The sequence below is a fragment of the Gobio gobio genome (genome assembly GCF_949357685.1).
Source record: "Gobio gobio genome assembly, chromosome: 17".
Taxonomy (NCBI): Eukaryota; Metazoa; Chordata; class Actinopteri; order Cypriniformes; family Gobionidae; genus Gobio; species Gobio gobio.
Window position 1 is genome coordinate 12,330,504 of NC_137110.1, and position 22,000 is coordinate 12,352,503.

The 22,000-nt window shown below is 38.2% G+C and overlaps 3 protein-coding genes across 5 annotated transcripts; 2 read left to right on the forward strand and 1 right to left on the reverse strand.

The window, feature by feature from the left end:
• Positions 1–764: 764 nt before the first annotated feature.
• Positions 765–5,762, reverse strand: arl6ip5a (ADP-ribosylation factor-like 6 interacting protein 5a). Of its 2 annotated transcripts, none has more exons than XM_079841761.1 (3): positions 5,325–5,762; positions 4,081–4,298; positions 765–1,724 (listed from the first exon to the last, which is right to left on the reverse strand). In XM_079841761.1, the coding sequence occupies exons 1-3, from the start codon at positions 5,501–5,503 to the stop codon at positions 1,537–1,539; spliced, it is 585 nt and encodes a 194-aa protein (XP_079697887.1). In that variant the 5' UTR covers positions 5,504–5,762; the 3' UTR covers positions 765–1,536. The 2 variants fall into 2 exon arrangements, with proteins under 2 accessions (XP_079697887.1, XP_079697888.1); XM_079841762.1 differs by having other exon boundaries at positions 5,393–5,563.
• trnt1 (tRNA nucleotidyl transferase, CCA-adding, 1) lies at positions 5,620–13,928 on the forward strand. 2 transcript variants are annotated; one of them, XM_079841760.1, is made up of 8 exons: positions 5,620–6,020; positions 6,736–6,882; positions 7,213–7,406; positions 7,555–7,693; positions 7,785–7,911; positions 8,020–8,213; positions 10,189–10,442; positions 12,948–13,928. In XM_079841760.1, the coding sequence occupies exons 2-8, from the start codon at positions 6,744–6,746 to the stop codon at positions 13,194–13,196; spliced, it is 1,296 nt and encodes a 431-aa protein (XP_079697886.1). In that variant the 5' UTR covers positions 5,620–6,020; positions 6,736–6,743; the 3' UTR covers positions 13,197–13,928. The 2 variants fall into 2 exon arrangements, with proteins under 2 accessions (XP_079697886.1, XP_079697885.1); XM_079841759.1 differs by lacking the exon at positions 5,620–6,020 and adding an exon at positions 6,397–6,493.
• Positions 13,929–15,894: 1,966 nt separating this feature from the next.
• Positions 15,895–19,065, forward strand: avpr2b.1 (arginine vasopressin receptor 2b, tandem duplicate, 1). Its single transcript, XM_079840659.1, has 2 exons — positions 15,895–16,883; positions 18,336–19,065. Exons 1-2 carry the CDS (start codon positions 16,007–16,009, stop codon positions 18,539–18,541), a joined length of 1,083 nt encoding a protein of 360 aa, XP_079696785.1. The 5' UTR covers positions 15,895–16,006; the 3' UTR covers positions 18,542–19,065.
• The last annotated feature ends 2,935 nt before the right edge of the window (positions 19,066–22,000 follow it).

The window sequence follows — 22,000 nt, forward strand, 5'->3', positions numbered from 1 at the left end:
TAAGTCCACAAGTTCAGTCATTCTGTGAGTCTGTAATGAGAGTCAGCTGTTGAAAAGTGTTCTAGGATACTTTGCTCAGTCAGTGTTTTTTCCTCCTCTTTAAAATGTTCACATTTAAAGAAGTATAGATGCTTTTGTAAAACATGTTTAAAGTCATGTACACTCGAAGGAGATAAAAACTTCAATCGTATCAGTAGCCTAATAAAAGCTGGTTTATTTTACACGGACCAGGGGCCAACGTGTTGAGATCACATGACCGACTACTGCTCGCGTCATCACTGTAACCTCACGGTTTTCAAACACTTTTGATTTTGGAACAAATTGATAATGGCTGATCGTGAAAAGTGTATTTCAAAAACCAGCACAACATAAATGATACAATGGCTGAGTGCACCTTTAACCACAGCCATGTCCAAATGTTGGGAAAGTTTTTATCATATCGATTGGACAAAATTGTTTATACCTTTTGCCGAATGGACAACTCATCCAGGATGACAAGTTTAGGAAGCAAGTTATTAGGAGAAGATCCACCAACATGTTCTTTTTATTAACATTTTTGTCTCAGAGAAAACTTTATTCAGTTAACACTTAGGAAGGATTTATTTTACTGTTAAACTAAACATTTTTTTATATTTTTTTATATATTTTTTTTTAAATAAAACCTGATATAGTACAATTTTTAAATAAAAATTAAAACAAACAAAGCAAATCATGATTATTAATTCAATGTAAATCAGATTTTGATTAAAATAAAACACATGATGGTACCAAATTGTGACTTTATTAACACTTTTTGCATAGATTTAGGAGTATAGCATCATACGACTTACCTATGACATATTTTACCTAATAGGTGACAACAAAACACTGAGCCATGAAAGGCTGTGCATGACACAAATTTACCCAAAGTAAGGGATGATCTTAGGCATGATGCAAAAAACGGAGTGTCTAAAACCCCCTCTACTATGGTAAAATCATTGTAATGCAGGACTTAATTGTCTAACTGCTTTTACAACGAAGCTGCATGATAATATCCATCAATGTTCAATAAAGTTCACATCAACAACAAACAGAAGAGATTCAACAAAGTATTATAGCTCATTATAGGAAGTTTCCAGTTGCCATTACTTTTCCTTTTCCAGACCATGCAGTCTTTCATAGAATTCCAGTTATCATTATCACACTGCAGGATAATTTGATAATCTTATAAACCCAAAGACATCTTATGTTATACTTTAAATTTTCTTAATGTAAGAATGGATGTATTTTGAAAGAAAAGAATACTAACACTTTCAATAAGCACGTATGACAACAGGGCAGAGAAAGAAAAAAAAGATCTTTGAAAGACATTTTGAATAGCATCCTCTTACATTTGACCTGAGATGTAAACAGAACCAATATAAAACACTCTTTTTTTCAATACAATTTGTTAATTATTTTCCAGAAAAACACAGGGAAAAAAAAAAGATTGGATTTCACAATTTGTGCCAGCTCAAAGCAGTTCCTTCATGCATTGGTGAGAACCTCAGAAAGGCATTATTGACGGAGTTCATCCTTTAGTTTGCTCTCCAGAATGTCTTGAAATTTACTGAAGTTCTCTTCTTGTTGACCCAGAGCTTCAAGTATGATCCCCATGGGTGATTTCTTGAGTCCGGCGCTCTCCATCTTATTCTCCAGTTTGTTTTTCATGTTCCGTAGGCGAAGCGATGCATGTGCAAAGATCACTGAAACGCAAAATTACAAAGCACTTTAGAATTTTAAATGACATGACTGTATTTAAAAGGCACAATGTGTAAGATTTTTGGATTAAAATATAAAAAAAAGACTAGAACATTGTATATATTTTGCGCACTTGCATTATCCCAAATGTTTCCAAGACTGTGCGTCGCTTATCAATGACATCACGTTACCCTTGATTTCCATTATAACATAACTTTCAACACACTCAAATGTATCTAATATGAGAAAAAAGTGCTGCATTACCCCACATACGCATGAGCGGAAGAAGCGGAAGTGTTCATAATAAAAGCTCCACTGCTCTCGAGCCGCGTGGCACGCTTGTCTCTCGTTTAGGGATGTTAGAAGTACCAGGACTTCGGTACCAAGTCATTACTGAAATTTTAAAAATGTGACGATACCAGCATTTCTGTAGTACAGAGTATATTCAGTACCCACTAATAGGCAGCTGCTTTCAGTCACTTCCGTGTTTATCTAAGTGCAGGGCTCCAGACTGTAGCCGTCTAGCTGAATATATACTAGTGTCTGTTAATATAAAACTGCAAAATACTATTTAAATTTGAATCCTACATGTTATGCGTGAATGAATGGAGCAGACGCACGGTTTCATTTGCAGCTCAAGCACGCACACGTAGGCCTGTCACGATAACAAATTTTGCTGGACACAAAATACTAAAGTCTAAAGTGGATACTAAAGTCTCTATGAAACATTAATGACGTTATATTACAGTATAACTGAAAGCGACCAATTTCAACATTAGGCTTTAAAAAAGAACTTAAACATATACAGAAATGTAATAGTTATCAAACACCTTTCTTAACTGCATAAATAATAAATGAAATATAGATTAATCATCATTAAAGCTAAAATTGTCTCTGTTACCTTTGTTCTTTGATGAACATTAATGACAGTCACTTTAAGAACAGCCGCTGCCGAACATGACGCGGATCTCACGCGCTGTCCCGCGCATCTCATTTCCTCACAATTCTTTAAGTTCATTTAAGACGTTATTTAATTAATTTAAGACTCCTAATATGAGAATACTCAAAATTCTCTGTGTTGTTGTTATTGTTTGTTCATGAGCAAAAGAGAACTCGATGTGAGCCGGAGACTGACTCGAGTCTGTCTGTGCGTCGAGTGTGTGTGTGTGTGTGTGTCAGAGTGTCCCTCGATTAGCTGACATGAGATGCAGCCACACAGACCGGACATTGACATACAGCGCATTCTCTTGTGTCTTGTCGCGCTTAAGCATTTTCATGTATAAGAGCGTGATCATATAATGTAACGCTCGGCAAAAATGGATATAAAAACGGACGCTGGAAATTATCGCGGCCGGAAAAATTAGAGCTCTTTTTATTGTGCGATTAATTGATTTATTGACTATCGCGACAGACCTACGAACGCGTGACACTCGCTGTGTTTTTAGCCTCTGCCGTGTCACTATATGAGGACAAACTTCATCTCCAGAGCCGATCTGAGAGTCACTTCATGAGCATTTACGTTTAATTTGAGAAAACTAAGTTCGGTTTAACTTGACAGAAATATATTGGGCTACTGTTGTACAGTAGATTTAGCGACGTCTCAATGTAATAATACTACTACTACTACTACTACTACTAATAATAATAATAATAATTATTATTATTATTATTATTATTACTATTATTAGGTGTGCTTAGAGGGTTGCTAATTTTCACTTGATCTATTTTAGGAACAATGTTTACTTTTAAACAGCATGTAGCCTTCAAATATTTATATGTATTATTTACTTATAATGATTATCAAATAATAAACTCATTGAATTTAATTAAAATTTAAAAAAAAAATCAAATAGTTAAATAAAAAAATAAAATAAAATAAACTTTTTGCTATGGTACCGAAATTGGTACCGAGAGCCGTGAAACTTATGGTATTTGTACCGACTACTGGAATTTTGGTATCGTGACATCCCTATTCTCATTAGCAATCGCTCCAGCGGCCTCGTTCCGCTCCAATGGCTTTCAGCCCCACCCTGCTCATACTACAGTAACGTTATTCATTTTTAATACATTAGCTCATCCATGAATATGATTTCTGCCTGAGTCTCATCGGATTTCTTTCCACCGGATGTAGAGGTGAAGACAACTCCCATGATTCCGCGAAATCATCAAGCTACGCCTTTGTTTTGAAAAGGTGAAAATTACATATTGTGCCTTTAATAAACTGCTATGTTGTGCATTTTTCTTTTCAAGACATGCAGCCTTATTGCATTCCATCTCATTTCCATAGAATGTTTTTTTTTTCCTCCTTTAATTTTAGCTAGCAAAAGATCTATGATAAACGAAATTTCTTGAGAAACTTACACAGAAGTGGCAGCTTGATTCCAAGCAGGAATACCATAACTCCACCGAAGAGTGACATGAGGAAGTAGCTCACGACCATCACCAGGAAAACAAACAAGGTAGGGTTCTCCTTCTTGAAATTTTTGATGATTGCCTTGTTCTCCCCTGCCCATACAGAGCCAATGAAGACAGAAGTGACCACTGCTGCACCCGTGAACATGCTCACAGGGTTCATCAACCTGTGGACAGAGGATTGAATGGTGACAGGATGTTATTGAGGCCAAAATTATGGTGATTATGCTACAGTTCAGTTGTGTCTGAAACTTTTTTTTTTTTTTTTAACTAATGCTTCAATGTCATCTTAAAAATAAGCATTACACATTCGCTAAGTTATCACAAAAGCTCAGTTTAATTTGTTCTGCCTTCTAGCCTTGTGAGAATACAAACATATGTCAGTGGTGACACCTACTGCCTATAAAGTGTAAACACCTAATATGGCTGACAAAAGGAGGCATTTTCCATGTTGGTCTCAAAATGAATAAAACAATTAATAAACCTGACAGTTATGTAAATTACGTTAACATGTGAAAATAGACATGCAATTTATGACTGTGAAATGAGTATATTACTAAATACTGCCCTCGTGCTCTTTGCTCATGCTCATATTGTGATTACACCCTTAAATATTGTTCAGTCTTAGCAACTAGCTATAATGTTAGAGCCAAACCATAATCTCTCAGACATTACAGTGGTATTCATCTTACAAACACAGCTGTCCACATACCGACACAACTATGTGTGTCCACCAACTATATTTAGGAAGAAATGACTTCATGTTCTAATTTGGACAGGGGGGGGGGGGGGAGTTTATCGTAGCTTATTTTTTTCAGCACAACATGAAATATCCTTACAAAAAGTACAGAAGTGTACCAAGATATAATGATGGTATCGAATGATAATTTCAAGGTAGCCTACTGAAAATGGCAATTTTAATGTAGCATATTATTTTACAGTGTACTCCAAGATGGTATCCAAACAAAAAGCAGACTAGCTTCCAGTTTTAAAAAGAATTTAACGTTGATTTGATAAGAACATTAGTTACAGTTTTAACAGTCGATATTACTTCTCGCGATACTTTCTCTAATAGGATGTTTGTGTTGACGTGTCCTAGACATGTTAGAAATTCTATTTGAATATTTTGTTTACAGTTACATCCCATATTGTGCATGCATGGTCAAATTAACCAACAAGACTACTGGACTTACCCTACAAACATGAATACAATGATTGCCACCACCAGATAGTTTGTTTGATAATACAGGAGGTTGCTGACCACTCTGTTGTTCCATTTTGCCAAATCTCGCGTGTCTGGTTTGGCGAAGCGCTCCGAGCCTGGATAGAAATCATCCCAGCCTCTCAAAGGGGCGATCTCCACTTTAGCCATTAAAACAGACTAGCCGGATATAGTGGCAGCTGCTCACTGCTTATGTACTTCCTCACTCTCGAGATGCGCGTTGGCTTTAAATGGGCGGTTACTTAAATTGTAAACAAACCATCATGTTTGAACCTTTAGGTCTTGATGCAATCAGACAGGTTTTACTGTCATGCTCCTTGCATACAGTTCACGGGTTACTGCCTGATTTAATTAACTTGTAACCTGTTCAATTCGCGAACGAACAATTCTCTGAGTCGGATCTTTTAAATGAAAGTTTTGAACCGTTTCACAAAACGATGTGAACGTCTGATTCCAAGCGATTCCTTTGAACCATGAACCGTTTGTTTCGGACATGTCCGATTCGTAATAAACCGAGAAGCCACCATGAGTGAGCACAAGATAAGAATTTGTGGTGTATTGATTTTAAGACTCTCTCTGTTCATAGTGTAATAAGAATCCACTAAATCGGCTCCATTGATGAAAACATGGTTTCATAATAAGTGTTACATCCTGTAATCTCCTGAAGGTGACAGCTTTTAGTATTCCTTCAAAAAAAGTATTATTATATTATTTTAGTAGACTGTCCCTGTTTATTGTATCTTAAAATGCATTTTAGTGCCTTGCTTCGTTTTATCTCGCTCTCTTAGTGATCTTTGTGATATATGTATCCCCTGTAATCTTTATATATATTCAATAATAATAAAAATAAAAAAAGTTTAAATAAAAAAATTGTGGTAAACGTAGGACTTGACTGATAAACATTAATTAACGTTAATTTATTAAAACATCCAAAGTATTTTATATTACTAAACGCAGCATGTTGGACGGGAGCATGAAAAAAAAGCAAATAAACCATTTTCATTGGTTGTTAGTGTCATTACGTATCTATCCCGGAAACACAGTGTAGCCTGGCCACGCCCCCCTGCGAATATCTGTCATGGCTGCTCACGGCGTGAGTGAAACTACCGAGGGGCTAAAATAGCATTTTATTTTCCTCAGGTGAATAAATATGAAGTAGTTTATGTTACATGTATTGCTCCTTTTAGTAATTCCAATTAAACAGCACTGTGTTTTTAATCATTGGTAATTTCACGTTACGTGCTCATCACTTTGGGAACTAACCTGGAAGAATCACTTGCTTTTCATAAGCTTTTAAATAATGTAACATTTGTACGTATTTACGATTCAGCATTAATTGTATGTCATGTGAAATTTACAGACACTGACTTTGTTGTCTTTAGGTTCACCAATGTGGGCTAAATTATTTCTTAGCCCCAGGTTTATCAATCGAGTTTATCTCACGTGGAGTCACAGATCATTAATCACAATGCAACTGAAAACTAAAGAGTTCGAGTCTTTATTTACCGACGGACTGGTTGGCCTTGCTGGTAAGCTCATTTTATTTTTTGCCATCATCACCCTTTAAAAAAAATGCAGTGGTGGTACAGTGAGTATCCCCACTTTACAGTTACCTCACTTTGATAAACAGTACCAGTGAGAAGTTTGGACACACCTACTTATTCTCTGCTAATAGTATTTTCACATTTTAGAATAATAGTAAAGTCATCAAAACAAAACTATTTGACATGTTATAAGGTACATTCGGTCAGGCATCAAATCCAAACTTTTGAATGATTACCATTTTAATGTACAATGCTATTTACTTTGTACTACCAAGGAACATGTCCATAAAGCATTGTATTTATTATGATGTATAGAAATATTTGAAAAGAACCAGTTTGAGCTGAGGATTGCAGGAGGGGCAGTGCGGGACCTTCTGTCAGGAAACCGGCCTGATGATGTAGATTTTGCCACCACAGCCACGCCAGAGGAAATGAAGAGCATGTTCCAGACAGCAGGAGTCAGGATGATAAACAATAAAGGAGAGAAACATGGGACCATTACTGCCAGGGTAATGTGAAGAATTTTATATTGACTTTCCTCAAAACATTTTTATTCCCATTTGTTAAACTTCTGCAGTGGGTTTGGTTCGTGAGAATTTTCCTCATAATGTTAATGTTATGACTACAAACTGAAACATGGCAACTTTAACTTTTTAGCTTCATAATGAGAACTTTGAAGTGACCACTTTGCGAGTGGATGTGCAGACCGATGGGCGGCACGCAGAGGTGGAGTTTACCACTGACTGGCAGAAGGATGCAGAGCGCAGAGATCTCACCATCAACTCCATGTTTCTTGGTAATACAGGAGTGCCTAACAAGATATTTCACCTGAATGAATTTCTCATTAATATGATTTGGAATCATTAACATTTATTGTGTTTTTACAGGGCTGGATGGGACTCTGTATGATTATTTCCAAGGATATGAGGACCTCAAGAACAAGAAAGTAAGGTTTGTCGGCAGTGCCTCACTACGGATCCAAGAGGACTACCTTCGAATTTTGAGATATTTCAGGTGATTATTTGCTATTACAGTATCTTGACATGTGAAGGTGAATAAATGATGCTAGACTTTGATTATGATAGAATTGATCTTTAAATCTTTAGTCTGATTGCTCTGTAGATTCTATGGGCGGGTGGCAGCTGAGCCTGGGCAACATGAACCTGAGACTCTGGAGGCAATAAGAGAGAATGCCAAAGGATTGGCTGTTATCTCAGGTGAGAGGATCTGGGTGGAGCTGAAGAAGATGCTGGTTGGAAACCATGCTGGTCACCTGCTGGACCTTGTCTATGAGTTAGGCCTAGCCAAGTACACAGGTGAGAAACTAAGAAATACAAGAGATATTTGTTAGGAACTGTGGCTGAAAACTCTAAACGTATTAAGATCACCCATCCATCCATGACTCTGAATAGACAACTAAAGAAAATATGTAATTTACTAGAGGTTCTGACAGAATGTTAATATCTGTAGTCTATTTAAAGGATTAGTTCACTTTTAAATAAACTTTTGCTGATAATTTACTCACCCCCATGTCATCCAAGATGTCCATGTCTTTCTTTCTGCAGTCGAAAAGAAATTAAGGTTTTGGATGAAAACAGTCCAGGGTTTTTCTCCATATAATGGACTTCAATGGGCGCCAAACGGTTCAAGGTCCAAATGACAGTTTCAGTACAGCTTCAAAGGGCTTTAAACGATACCAGACGATGAATAAGGGTCTTATCTAGCGAAACGATCAGTTTCTGCGAGAAACCGAACAGTATTTATGCTATTATTTTACCTCTTTTCAGACGAGCGTGATCATCTCTGAGCTCAGCCATAACTTCCGGCAAGTGAGGTCAAATTAGATCGTGGTCATAGATATATCGATAGTAGATACCTCATTCTACTGATCCGTGCAGTCGCTAATGAGGCATCTACGTATACATCTATGACCACGATCTAATTTGACCTCACTTGTCGGAAGTTATGGCTGAGCTCAGAGATGATCATGCTCGTCTAAAAAGAGGTAAAATAATAGCATAAATACTGCTCGGTTTCTCGCAGAAACTGATCGTTTTGCTAGATAAGACCCTTATTCACCGTCTGGTATCGTTTAAAGCCCTTTGAAGCTGTACTGAAACTGTCATTTGGACCTTGAACCGTTTGGAGCCCATTGAAGTCCATTATATGGAGAAAAACCCTGGACTGTTTACAACCAAAACCTTAATTTCTTTTCGACTGCAGAAAGAAAGACATGGACATCTTGGATGACATGGGGGTGAGTAAATTATCAGCAAAAGTTTATTTAAAAGTGAACTAATCCTTTAAAAATGAATTCTTCGTATTATTTTTAAGAAGTGAATGGTTCAATGACTTAAAAAGACTTCACTTGTTTCATTACTGATGCTTCTGAGCCAAATGACGTCCCCCTCTCTCTGGACGTAATGGGTGGGGCTTGGAGCTTGTTAGGGTGTGGTTGGACCATCTAGCTCCACCCATTAAATCCAGCAAGTGCATCCGTCCTTCGGATGAGACGTTAAACCGAGGTCCTGACTCTCTGTGGTCATTAAAAATCCCAGGATGTCCTTCGATAAAGAGTAGGGGTGTAACCCTGGCATCCTGGCCAAATTTGCCCATTGGCCCCTGTCCATCATGGCCTCCTAATCATCCCCATACATATATACGATTGGCTTCATCATCTGTTTCCTCTCCACCAATAAGCTGGTGTGTGGTGGGCGTTCTGCCGCAATTTGGCTGCCGTCGCATCATCCAGGTGGATTCTGCACATTGGTGGTGGTTGAGGAGATTCCCCCCCTTCTATATAAAGCGCTTTGAATGCCTAGAAAAGAGCTATATAAATGTAACAAATTAATTATTATTATTATTATTATTATTATTATATTATTATTAGTGGGAGCTGGACATCAATCTCCACCCAATGGCCCGCTGTGATCAGATCAGTGGGGATTTTTTGTATAGGATTTTGTTTGCTGATATGAAAAAGTCACTGGATATCATTATAATAAATAGTATTTATGACAGCGATGATATTTTGTTTTCTTTTTACATTAAGCACATTTAATACATTGTATGTAATATAATGTGTAATTCCATTACAGGTTTGGTCTTATTTAATATAAATTGGTATTAAAAAGGTCTTAAGTCTTACATGTATCTTGTTTATATCTCTAGACTCCCTGTTTTATATTTTATTATATTTTAATAGGTGTGTTTATGTGTATGTGCTATTATATATAAATATCTTCAATTATTTTTTGCAAATATTCTGGCTTACTGTGTGTTTCCCTGCAGGTCTTCCAGCAGATGGCAATGTTGGAGAGATGAAGCAGGTCTGGCAGAGGGCTCACGGCATCTCTCCTAAACCCATGACTATCCTGGCTGCTCTGTTCCGAAGCCAGGAGGATGTGGATAAACTGGATTTGCGGCTGAAGCTGTCCAGAGAAGAGAAAAACCTGGGCCTCTTCCTGGTCAAATACAGACGAGATCTTGTTAAGGGACAGGATCAGCATGACAGCATGAAATCATACACAGATTTCATAATTGATGTATGTACATTTCCTCCCTGTGCTCCCCCTCTAATGTTTACTACAATCAGTTGCTCTACATTGATTTAATTCATTTAGGGTGTGTTCACAGTTTTAGTTTGGTTCACTTGATTTGTTTAGTCCGGAGCAGGGGCCCGTTCTTCGTACATCGCTTAATACATCTGAGATGATTTGACAGATCCCAGATCTTTTAGTCGTGATAACTGATCTCTGGCTAATTTGGTTCTTCAAACGAATTTGCGGATTGGATTAAAATATCTGGATTAAATGATCTAAGATCACTGCGTGTTCTTGTTTTCCCTGAAGAGGGCAGATGCATCGATACTCGAAACCACGATCAGCAATGCAGCGATTGGCTGGCGTCAAGACAGCAACGTAATGACATCATATAATTAAAAAAGCCACCTGGCAAAAAACTTGACAAATTATACAATAAAACCCCCCCGAATTTCTGGGCCTTTATAAGGAAACAGCCAAACCACCAAACCAAAATAAAAGTTATAATAGATAAATGATAAATGTTTTTTGTTTTTTTTAACGATTTTATACAGTATTTGTACACCCTTTACATTTTTATTTCAATGTTGTAATTTAATTTTTAATTCAATTTGGAGCAGATTTGTAACGTGACAGTATTAAAGTTTCTTAAGGGTCAAGATCAAATTATCTGCATCTCTTGCGCTGCATCAAGCCATTCCCATAATATCTGTGATCACTTAAATTAATGCACGGCTCAGATTAACTGTACAACATGTGTAAACCTCCAAATTTGGTCCGACGAAAAGAGGTAGTCTCGGTCCGGATCAAACTGAACAAAGGTTCGGTTCGTTTCTAGTGTGAAAGCATTTTCTGTATGGCTCGGACTTTCTGACCATTTGCAGGAAGTTCCTGTTTATGTTTTTAATATTTAATTAATATTTTAATGTTATTTTTAAATTTCATCTAGGCTACGTTGATTATGAAAAGTGAAAAGATGTGCAATATGTCAGAAGACAGAAGGTCACAAATGATTTTGAAAGAAATTTTGTATGATTTTGCTTAGAAAGCCTTTCTTTAATGTGAATTTCGTTTTGTATAAATTGTATCTTAATTTTAATCAACGTTTAATCAGATAATTGCCTGGATTTAATAAATAAGAAGCAAATAGTCTATAGCAGACAATAATCGCGGGAGCGATCACATGCTTTGCACATGATGCTGGAGCGCGTCTCAAATAAACCGAAACTCAGCAGGCTACTTGTCTCACAAACATGAGAAAGATGTTTATATAAAGCTTGAAATGTCCACTTTTGAACATAACGAAAAGAAAATAGTCAAGCAATGCGCACTGTTCAATAGTGGCAACGATATGCGCCCGTTCATTCATTCTTGTCAAAGACAAGACGTCAGATGCACGTCCGTTTACAAAACAATCAATGTCCAGATGCAGCCCACATAGATGACGAGTGGACGTAAGTGTGTCATGTAAAGTTCTTTAGTGCCCTCGCATAATTGCAATGTGAAACCAAACCAAAACTAACCGAATGTATAAAATGTATCAAAACATGAACTTCGGTTTAGACCTTGGTGCGGACCAGGACTAAATGGGTTTTTTTTTTTGGTCCAGACCAAACAAACCAAGTGAACCGAACTACAAGTGTGAACACACAAAATTGTACTTTCTCGAAAAGGCCCAGTGACTTTCATATTCTGCTTACTTCAGTGTTTTACTGTTACATATTCCATTTCTTATTTTTTTATGCATTAGTTGGTTTGCTATACTATTATAGATAATATTTTGAATTAGCTGTCATTTGCAGTTATTTTCATATTTTTATTTTGTTTTTTTGTGATTTACATTTATTTTAGTTAATTTTTTGTTTTTATTTCAGTTACTGAAAATAATGTTCAATAGTGTTCTGGCTCGTTTCCACCGAGTGGTGTGGTGTGGTGCGGTACAGTACAGTATGATTCGGGACCGCAAACCCTGATCCGGCTTGCGTTACCACCGGCAACAGTGCACTTATGACAGGCGTGGTGTAGCAATCAACATCATTCTCGCACAACAATGGAGGACATACAGCAGATTTTGCTTCTCGGCATGTGGCTGTTGTTGTCACAAGAAGAAGACATGCTTTGTTTGAGCCAAGGCTGCAGGCCGCAAGGAAAAACATAGCCAAAAACACAGCACGCGCAAGTGACGATTCTCCGTCAACCAATCAACGTTCTGCAGTGAGTCTAGCTCCACTCTTTAGTACTGGACTACTGTGCTAGGTACCCCAATGGAAGGGTGCCAAAAAAGTGGTACGCTAAGGTTCTGAATTGGGGTACTTTTCACAACTTCTGACAATGGAAAAGGCTAAATTTGCATACCGTTCTGAACTGCACTGAATCGTACCGCTCGGTGGAAACGTCCACATTGTATAGTTTTTATTTGATCAATAAATATATACATATTTAAATAATATGTAAATATTATAAATGTAAATATATCAATGTAAATATATCATTTTTTCCCCATTGCAGTCTCGAGAGCCAGAGTCCCAGAGTAAAGTTCTGGAGCTTCTGAAGTATCAGGGAGAAAATAAACTTTTAGATGAGCTGAGAAGGTGGTCCATCCCCCGCTTCCCAGTGAATGGGCATGACCTACGCAAGCTGGGCATTACCTCGGGTAAAGAGATTGGCACCATCCTTCAGGAGCTTAGGGACATGTGGAAGAAGAGCCGCTATCAGATGAGCAAAGAGGAACTTCTGGCCACCCTCAGCAGATCCTGATGTCAGATAAGGGAACATTCTTGTGTCAGAAGTGCTAATGTGTTTGCATGCAGGTTCTATAATGCATTATGAGTCTGTACAGAAGGTGCACCTCCAGAGTGTCAACGAAAAGTGTGTGGAGGAACCATCAGGCCTGTATGGGGCACCTATATAACACTTTTGTCCTGTGGCTTTGCAGATGCAATGTTACCAAAGGCTGAGGAATATCTATGGCTGCTCTCTTGGGAATTTGTAATGGCTATGTTTTCTGAATGCAGAAAATGTCTTGGAGTATCAAAGCGAGCATTGTGAGATTTAGAACCTCTTTCTGAAGATTGTTAATAATTCATGAAGTTCCCTATCATTTTCCTTTTATAAATGGTGATTTAGTTTGCCATTAATTTATTTATTAATATAAGTGGTTCGAGCAAGGATGCATCTAAATTGAATGATACAATGCAATTTGATTTTGTTTTTTGTTTTTTTATGTTGGTTGCCCTTTCATTCAAGTTAAGTGGCGTAATTAGTGAAGCGCTGTATTATAGTAAAGGGAGTAATTTAGAGATTAAATACATACAGAGATTAAATCTTCTCATATGAGTCGTAGCCATGGTTTCATGGGAAAAATGATATTCCTTTTGTCAACAGTACATAGTTATTTGATGGTTATGTAACCAACTCTCCAGGTGTTTACTTTGAAATAAAGTAGCACACATCACGTATTACAGTGTTGTGGTGTCTTGCTTTAAGTCTATGGATGGTTTGAGATTCTGTAATGGTTTTATATATATATATATATATATATAGCCAAAATTATTGGGACGCCCTCCAAATCATTGAATTCAGGTGTGCCAATCACTTCCATGGCCACAGGTGTATAAAATCAAGCACCTAGGCATGCAGACGCTTCTACAAACATTTGTGTAAGAATGGGTTGCTCTCAGGAACTCAGTGAATTCAAGCGTGGTGCCGTGATAGGTTGCCACCTGTGCAATAAGTCAATTCGTGAAATGTCCTCACTACTGAATATTTCACGGTCAACTGTTAGTGGTATTATAACAAAGTGGAAGCAATTGGGAACAACAGCAACTCAGCCATGAAGTGGTAAGCCACATAAAATCACAGAGCGGGGTCAGCGCATGCTGAGGCACACAGTGCGCAGAAGTCGCCAACTTTCTGCAGAGTCAATAGCTACAGACCTCCAAACTTCATGTGGCCTTCAGATTAGCTCAAGAACAGTGCGTAGAGAACTTCATGGAATGGGTTTCCATGGCTGAGCATCAGCATCCAAGCCTTACATCACCAAGTGCAATGCAAAGCGTCGGATGCAGTGGTGTAAAGCGTGTTCACTGGAGTGACGAATCACGCTTCTCTGTCTGGCAGTCCAATGGATGAGTCTGGGTTTAGCAGTTGCGAGGAGAACGGTACTTGCCTGACTGCATTGTGCCAAGTGTAAAGTTTGGTGGTGGGGGGATTATGATGTGGGGGTTGTTTTTCAGGGGTTGGGCTTGGCCCTTTAATTCCAGTGAAAGGAACTATTAATGCTTCAGCATACCAAGACATTTTGGACAATTTCATGCTCCCAACTTTGTGGGAACAGTTTGGGGATGGCCCCTTCCTGTTCCAACATGACTGCGCACCAGTGCACAAAGCAAGGTCCATAAAGACATGGATGAGTGAGTTTGTTGTGGAGGAACTTGACCTCCAGACCTCAACCCGATAAAACACTTTTGGAATGAATTAGAGCGGAGACTGTGAGCCTGACCTCACAAATGCGCTTCTAGAAGAATGGTCAAAGATTCCCATAAACACACTCCTAAACCTTGTGGAAAGCCTTCCCAGATGGGTTGAAGCTGTTATAGCTGAAAAGGGCCTAATCCATATTAAACCCTACGGATTAAGAATGGGATGTCATTAAAGTTCATGCGCATATAAAGGCAGGCGTCCCAAAACTTTTGCCAATATAATGTTAGTTGGGATCAATTTGAGCCATATTCGAATTTCAACTGCTTGAAACGCTGGTTAAACTATTTTTTAAACGTAGAGGATATTTTTCAGTTAGGATCATGAATGTGCATGCAAAGTTACACCTCATAGATGTGTTTTGAAAAGGGCTTACAAATTTTGATACAACATTTGTGTTGAAGTCATCTTCTGAATCATCCAAGGAAAATGTACCTTTTTTTTTTTGTCATAAAAACTGTCAGGATTTTTTGATTGTTAGTTTTTTTTGGATCTTAATTTCTGAAAAAAAGTGTGAGAAACACGTTTTACCCTCATAAGGGTTTCAGAATCATGCATAACAAAAAGGATGAACAGAATCTATTTATTAAGTAATGAATAATGTGTACTATTCATATTTGCACCTCAGTGTGCTAATAGTCACCAAAAATTTGTGACAAATTAGTCATTATTCATTTTTATTTCGAATTTTTAACATACAAATATGTAGGGTCAAATTGATCCATAATACAATAGAAATAACTTGGAATTATTACACATCAAACATATTTTATGTTTTTTAGTCTCTAGTGTTTTTCATTATTAATGGAAACCAAGAGTCAATATTTTCAAGACTTATTTATTAAGTAAAACTGTCTTAAGAGTGTCTTTGTCTAAAGAATCCATAGTTCATCTTTTCATCTTGTAGATTTCTAAATTCCATTTTGTATTCATGAATAATTCTGAATAAAGGACCCACCCTCCATCTAGCAGACCCACATATAAAACCTCTAGTCTTCACTCACGCGCGTATACTGACAGTCTTGTGTGCACGGGGTCAGTTGGACTGCAGGTTCTGAACTTGAATAATTTTTTTAAATATCAAGATAATGTCTTTCTTCACATTAAACTTAAGCAATGCAACTTTGGAGATGGAAGTAAAGGAAGACGAACCCCGGAACGAGCGCTTGGCTCAAATCGAGATCGCGCTGCTGAGCGTCATCTTTCTCTTCGCATCAACTCTGAACTTCGGTCTGCTGCTGGTTCTGTGGTGGAAGAGACCGCAGATGTCCAGGATGCGTGTGTTTGTGACCCATCTCTGCTTGGCGGACCTGGTGGTCGCTTTCTTCCAGGTGTGTCCTCAGCTGATGTGGGACATAACAGACCGTTTCATCGGTCCTGACCTCGTCTGTCGTTTGGTCAAGTATCTGCAGATCGTCGGCATGTTCGCCTCCACTTATATGATAGTTGTGATGACGGTGGACCGTTATCAGGCGATCTGCAACCCCATGGTGACTTTCCAGAAGAGGCGCGCGCGCTGGAACCTGCCCGTGTGCATCGCGTGGCTCGTGTCGTTCGTCTTCAGCGTCCCGCAACTGTTCATTTTCTCCAAGGTTCAGATCGCCCCGGGTGTCTACGAATGCTGGGCAGAGTTTATTCAGCCGTGGGGAGCGAAAGCATACGTGACGTGGACGACCCTGGTGATATTTCTGGTGCCCATCGTAACTGTGACGGTGTGCCAGGTGCGCATCTGCCGCGCGCTCCAGATCAACCTGTACCTGAAGACCCAGCAGCAGCAGCAGCAGGGAGGCGATGGACACCCGCACTCTCTTTCCTCCAGAGCCAACAACGTGGTGTTTGTGTCCAAGTCTCGGATTAAGACCGTGAAGATGACAGTGGTGATCGTGCTCGCCTATACCGTGTGCTGGGCTCCGTTCTTCACCGTGCAGCTGTGGTCTGTGTGGGACGACGGTGCTCCGACGGAAAGTAAGAGAAATTCTTCTAGCAAACACGTTTGGGTCATTAAATGTTACTACATTACACGTGTCATTTTAATCTAAAGGTAAACATGTTTGAAATGTAGTTGTATGCCTCTATTGGTGATTTTGGAAAGAAAATTGAACGCAAATATGTATACAGTTGTCAAGAAGCAGTTTATCTATCTAGTAGCTACAATAACAGTCAAAAGTTTGGAATAATTAGTTTTTTTTTGTAAGTTTTTTTTTAAAGATGTCATTCAGCAAATACATGCAGCCTTGGTGAATATATGACTTAAAAAAATAAAAACATTATTCCAAACTTTTGACTGTTATTAGCTACTAAACACTAGTAGGCTACCTACAATAACAGTCAAAAGTTTGGAATAATAAAACATTTTTTTTAAGTTTTATTTTTAAAGAAGTCATATATTCACCAAGGCTGCATGTATTTGTTAATAAAATCAGTAAGGGCTATATTATCAAATATTATTACAATTTAAAATAATTGTTTTATTATTTTGACACTAAAGACTTGAGTAAAGGCTGCTGAAAATTCAGCTTTGCCGTCAGAGGAATAAATTATATTTTAAATTAAATAGAAAACAGTTAACACTGTAACACTAATATACTTTATTATATTATTCAATTCAGTTCATATTTCACTCAAAAAAAAAAGGTTCTATATGGCACCAAAAATGGTTCTTGGTTTGTAATCATAGGTGAACCTTTTTTAGTGCTATATAGCACCAATTTTGGTGCTTCAGTGGTTCTTCAGCAGTTCTTCAGAGGTTCTATATAGCACCTTAGTCAAAGAACAGGTGAAGAACCACCAAAATTGGTGCTATAGCACTAAAAAAGGTTCCCCTATGATTACAAGCCAAGAACCATTTTTGGTGCCATATCGAACCTTTTTTTTTTAGAGTGACACTTTTCACAATATATAGTATCAAAGCAGATTTACAGAAAATGCATGTTTCTACATTGCAATTTAGAGTAATTTTGTCATCAGAAATGACAATGTCCATATGAAATGTACAATTATAAAGTAATACAAATCATATATTCATTTAAGCAGAAACAATGAGCTCTTTTATTAAGCAGAAACAATGAGTTGTGATCGTAATGATTACAATATACAGAAAATTTGGCATCATCTAAAGTCCTCACAGGGGTTGGCGATATTATAAAATGATATGATATATTGCTTTCTCACATCAAAATGGTTTATATTTGTGCACCGATACTTATAGGGTGGTCCTGAATGAAATGATGTCCCCTCTTGTAACTTGGTTCTAATTGGTTAAGCGGATGGAAGATGTCCCAACTTACCCCATGTTACACTGCACTCTCCTCTGCATGTTACACACAGCACTGCTAAATCATGTTTAGGGACATTCATTGAGAATGTGATCAAATGTAATTTCTTGTATCTAACCAATATATCAATTTTATTTTTCAGCTGCAACCTTCACCATCCTCATGCTGCTGGCCAGCCTGAACAGTGTGGCCAATCCATGTATCTACCTGTTTTTCACTGTGAAGTTCCCCAAAGTGTTGGAAACTCTCCTGTGCATGAGACACGCAGACACGAAGGAGCCGCTGCCTGAGGATGCTACGATAGTCAGCTCTCTGTATTTGAGCTTTAAAAACTCTGACATGCGGTGAAAAAGAAACAAAACTAACAAACATGTTCATTAGACAAACATTTTTTTGGACATGTACCTTAATAGTGTTCTATGAAGTACCATGCAAATTGTACATTAATATGGTATGTGTACAGAACCATATACTGTAAATATTAAAGTACTATGATATAACCGTCTGATACCATCATGGTACTAGTACAGTATATTTATGTAAAGAAAAAAATTAAACCCGCTAGGCTCATTGTGGAGTCTCCACGTACTGAAGCATTTCAAAGAATTCATGTTCAACTCCAATTTTACCCACGCTTACATTCCCCTTCTATTATTTATGTCCCCGAAAAGATTTTTTCTTCATAAGTTGGTCAGTCACTTTTAATCATTTCTTTTATTTAACTGTACATAACAAGGAGGAAAATAAATAGCTCGGTGTGCAATGTTCAATCACAATCAAAATATTGTGTTAGACTGTTAGTGTGGTGGGTAATGGTATGAAAATGCCTGTACAGTACATGCTCACTGTTCTATGTGTCAATAAAGTGCTTTAAAAATAAAATATTTGGCGTTGAACATTTTTAAAAAGGTATGTTTTTACATTAAGCCTCAATGTGAGAGATTTCAGGTGAGAGACAAGTCTAACTAAAGAAGTAAGCCATGTGTGGAGAGAAACAAAGGCACGACTAACAGGTAAGTGTTAAAAAAACTGCATTAAATAATATTATTTCAGCTGATAAGATTTGACTATGTGTGGTCTGAACCTTTAATTAAAATCGGTATGAAACGGAAAGCTACGATAGTCTTAAGGCCAAAGTATACTTCACTTTTTATGAGTGGGCTACACGAGGGTCAGTGTGTACACAACTCGAATTTCGTCATCATAAGAGTATGCGCGTACTGTACGCGCACCGCCGATGTGTAGCATAGACCGTAAAAAAATATGGAAGACGCGTCTTTACTACCTTCCACTGAAGAAAAGTGAAGCCGAATATGGCGCTGACATCTTATTTGGGAATGAGTCTGCGTAGTAGTGAACCCGATAAAAACTGCTTAAAATGACATAAACCCTCTTTGGGGAAACATTTTTTTGAAGTGTAATTTGATTTAGTTTGTCTCGCGTCCATTAGAATATATGGAGGGGCGGGGGTTATGAGCTATACTGGAACCAGCCACCTGAGGGCGATTGAGGCACGTTGGCTTCAGTTTTCTGGACGCGTACGGCAGGCTTGGTGTGTAGTGACAAATTGGAAAAATGCAAGCATATAAGGATATGACTGAGTTTGACAAGGGCCAAATTGTGATGGCTAGACGACTGGGTCAGAGCATCTCCAAAACTGCAGCTCTTGTGGGGTGTTCCCGGTCTGCAGTGATATTATATTAACCTCCAGTTTCACAGACAAGGCTTAATCTCAGACTGAAATGCATGTTTGTGCTGTTTTAACTGAAAGCAGCTTGCACTGCCACATCTTAAAATATGTCAGTGCCATTGTTTTGTCTCAAGATGGACACCAGTAATGTTTTCTAAGGTACATTTATAAAAGCTACTTTAATGTCCTAATTGAACAAAGCCTAATCCTGGCTTAATCTAAGCCCTGTCTGTGAAAGCGGGCCTAAAAATATTACTCACATTTAAAGTGAAACTTGAGCTTCAAGGCACAATATGTAATTTTTACAGTAATTCTTCACCCCGGTGGAAAAGAATCCGGATTCGGGCAGAAATCATATTCATGGATGAGCTGATGATGTATTTAAGATTTATTAACGTTACTGTAGTATGAAGCAGGGTGGGGCTGAAAACCATTAGAGCGGAACGAGGCCGCTGGAGCGATTGCTAATGAGAGTCAAGCGAGACAAACGGCTTGAGAGCAGAGGAGCTTTTATTATGACCGCTTCTGCTTCTTCTGCTCATGCATGTGGGGTAAAACAGCATTGTTTTATCATATCAGATACATTTGAGTGTGTTGAAACTTATAATGTTACTCTGTGCGTTTGCTCGGCGGCTGCTTTGAGACACGTGTTGCACACTGCAGTAAGCTAGATGGATATTAGTCATGGTAAAACATGGCACTCACGGTAAATCATTAATATAATACGTTAATATAAAACATTAATATAATATATTAAAGCGTCTTTGGTGTTTCCATGGTTTCTACAAAATAAAACCGGAAGGGTAACATGGGTATGATGTCATTGATAGTTAAAATTGCTTATTTCTCTGGAGAATAAACCAGGCGGCTGCTCTCGAATCGCTCTCACGATACTTTAATGACATACGTCACAGTGACGTGGCGTCTGCGCTGTCTCAAGTTGGACAAAATTTGTAACCGGCATGCACTGCTTCAAGACAGCCGCCAATCGGTCTGTGTAGCGCTGCATGAAGTCAAACAAGCCTAAAAACTTTTCAACTTTTCAAGCACCAACACAGGCCAATCAGATCGCATATTCAAATACCCTAGCACAGACACTAACCAATTGCGTTCATGCAACACTGGAAAAGTAATGTGATTGGCTGTTGTCATTGTGACGGTCGTGTCTTTTTTTACAGTCTATGGTCAGCACCAGCTTCAGACACGTCCACCGCCAAGCGTTGACGCAGACACATTGTGTTATTATAGTCAGAGCCGGATTAACGCAAAGGCAAACTAGGCACGTGCCTAGGGCCCGATTGGCGGGATAGGGCCCAGACAGAGGGACAAAAAAAAATATATATATATATAATAATAAACAAAATAAAATGTACAAATGTCCTATCTACAATTAATTTCAATATTTATTAATTAACAAAAAATAGTGACGATGTTTATCTTAACCATAGACTGTTACATAACGTCACATTAACGCCAGCCCATGACTGTTTTTATATAGAGGCGCCAGCCAGTTAAGTCCGAGGAGACGTCAGCGGCGGTCAGAGCGGGACAACAAAGCTAGCAGGCAGGTGTGTTTTGAGTAGGCTAACATTCAAGATGCTTTCGGGTGCGGCAAAACGTAAAAAGAAAAAAAATGAAGAGGAACAAAAGAAGAGATAGTGGGGGGCTTTACAGAAGTTTCTGTCGGGCAGCCGTCCGCCAGCTGTGAACCTGCTCGAGTCAGCAGAGGCCGAGCCAGGCCCGGAGACACGGCCCGAAGACGCGGTGGAAGATGCGGCGGGAAATGTTTGGCACAATGTGGTATTTTAAGATTAAACCGTTCTGACAAACAGTTTATGACATCCTTCCAGAACTTCTGTATATCAGAACATTCCCATAGACAGTGAATTAGAGTTCCTTTATAATTTTGGCATTTTGTACATATATCTGGAAAATTGCTAGACATATGATTGAGTTTTTCAGGTGTTATATAAACCCTTGTCAACCATTTATACTGTAATAATTTAAGCCGCGTGTTTATGATTTGTTTTTGCGCCTTTAAACATGCTTCAGTCCATTCAAATTCCTCTATTTCTTCTTGAATGGCTTTCCTCCATGCGTTTAATTTGTCTACAGCA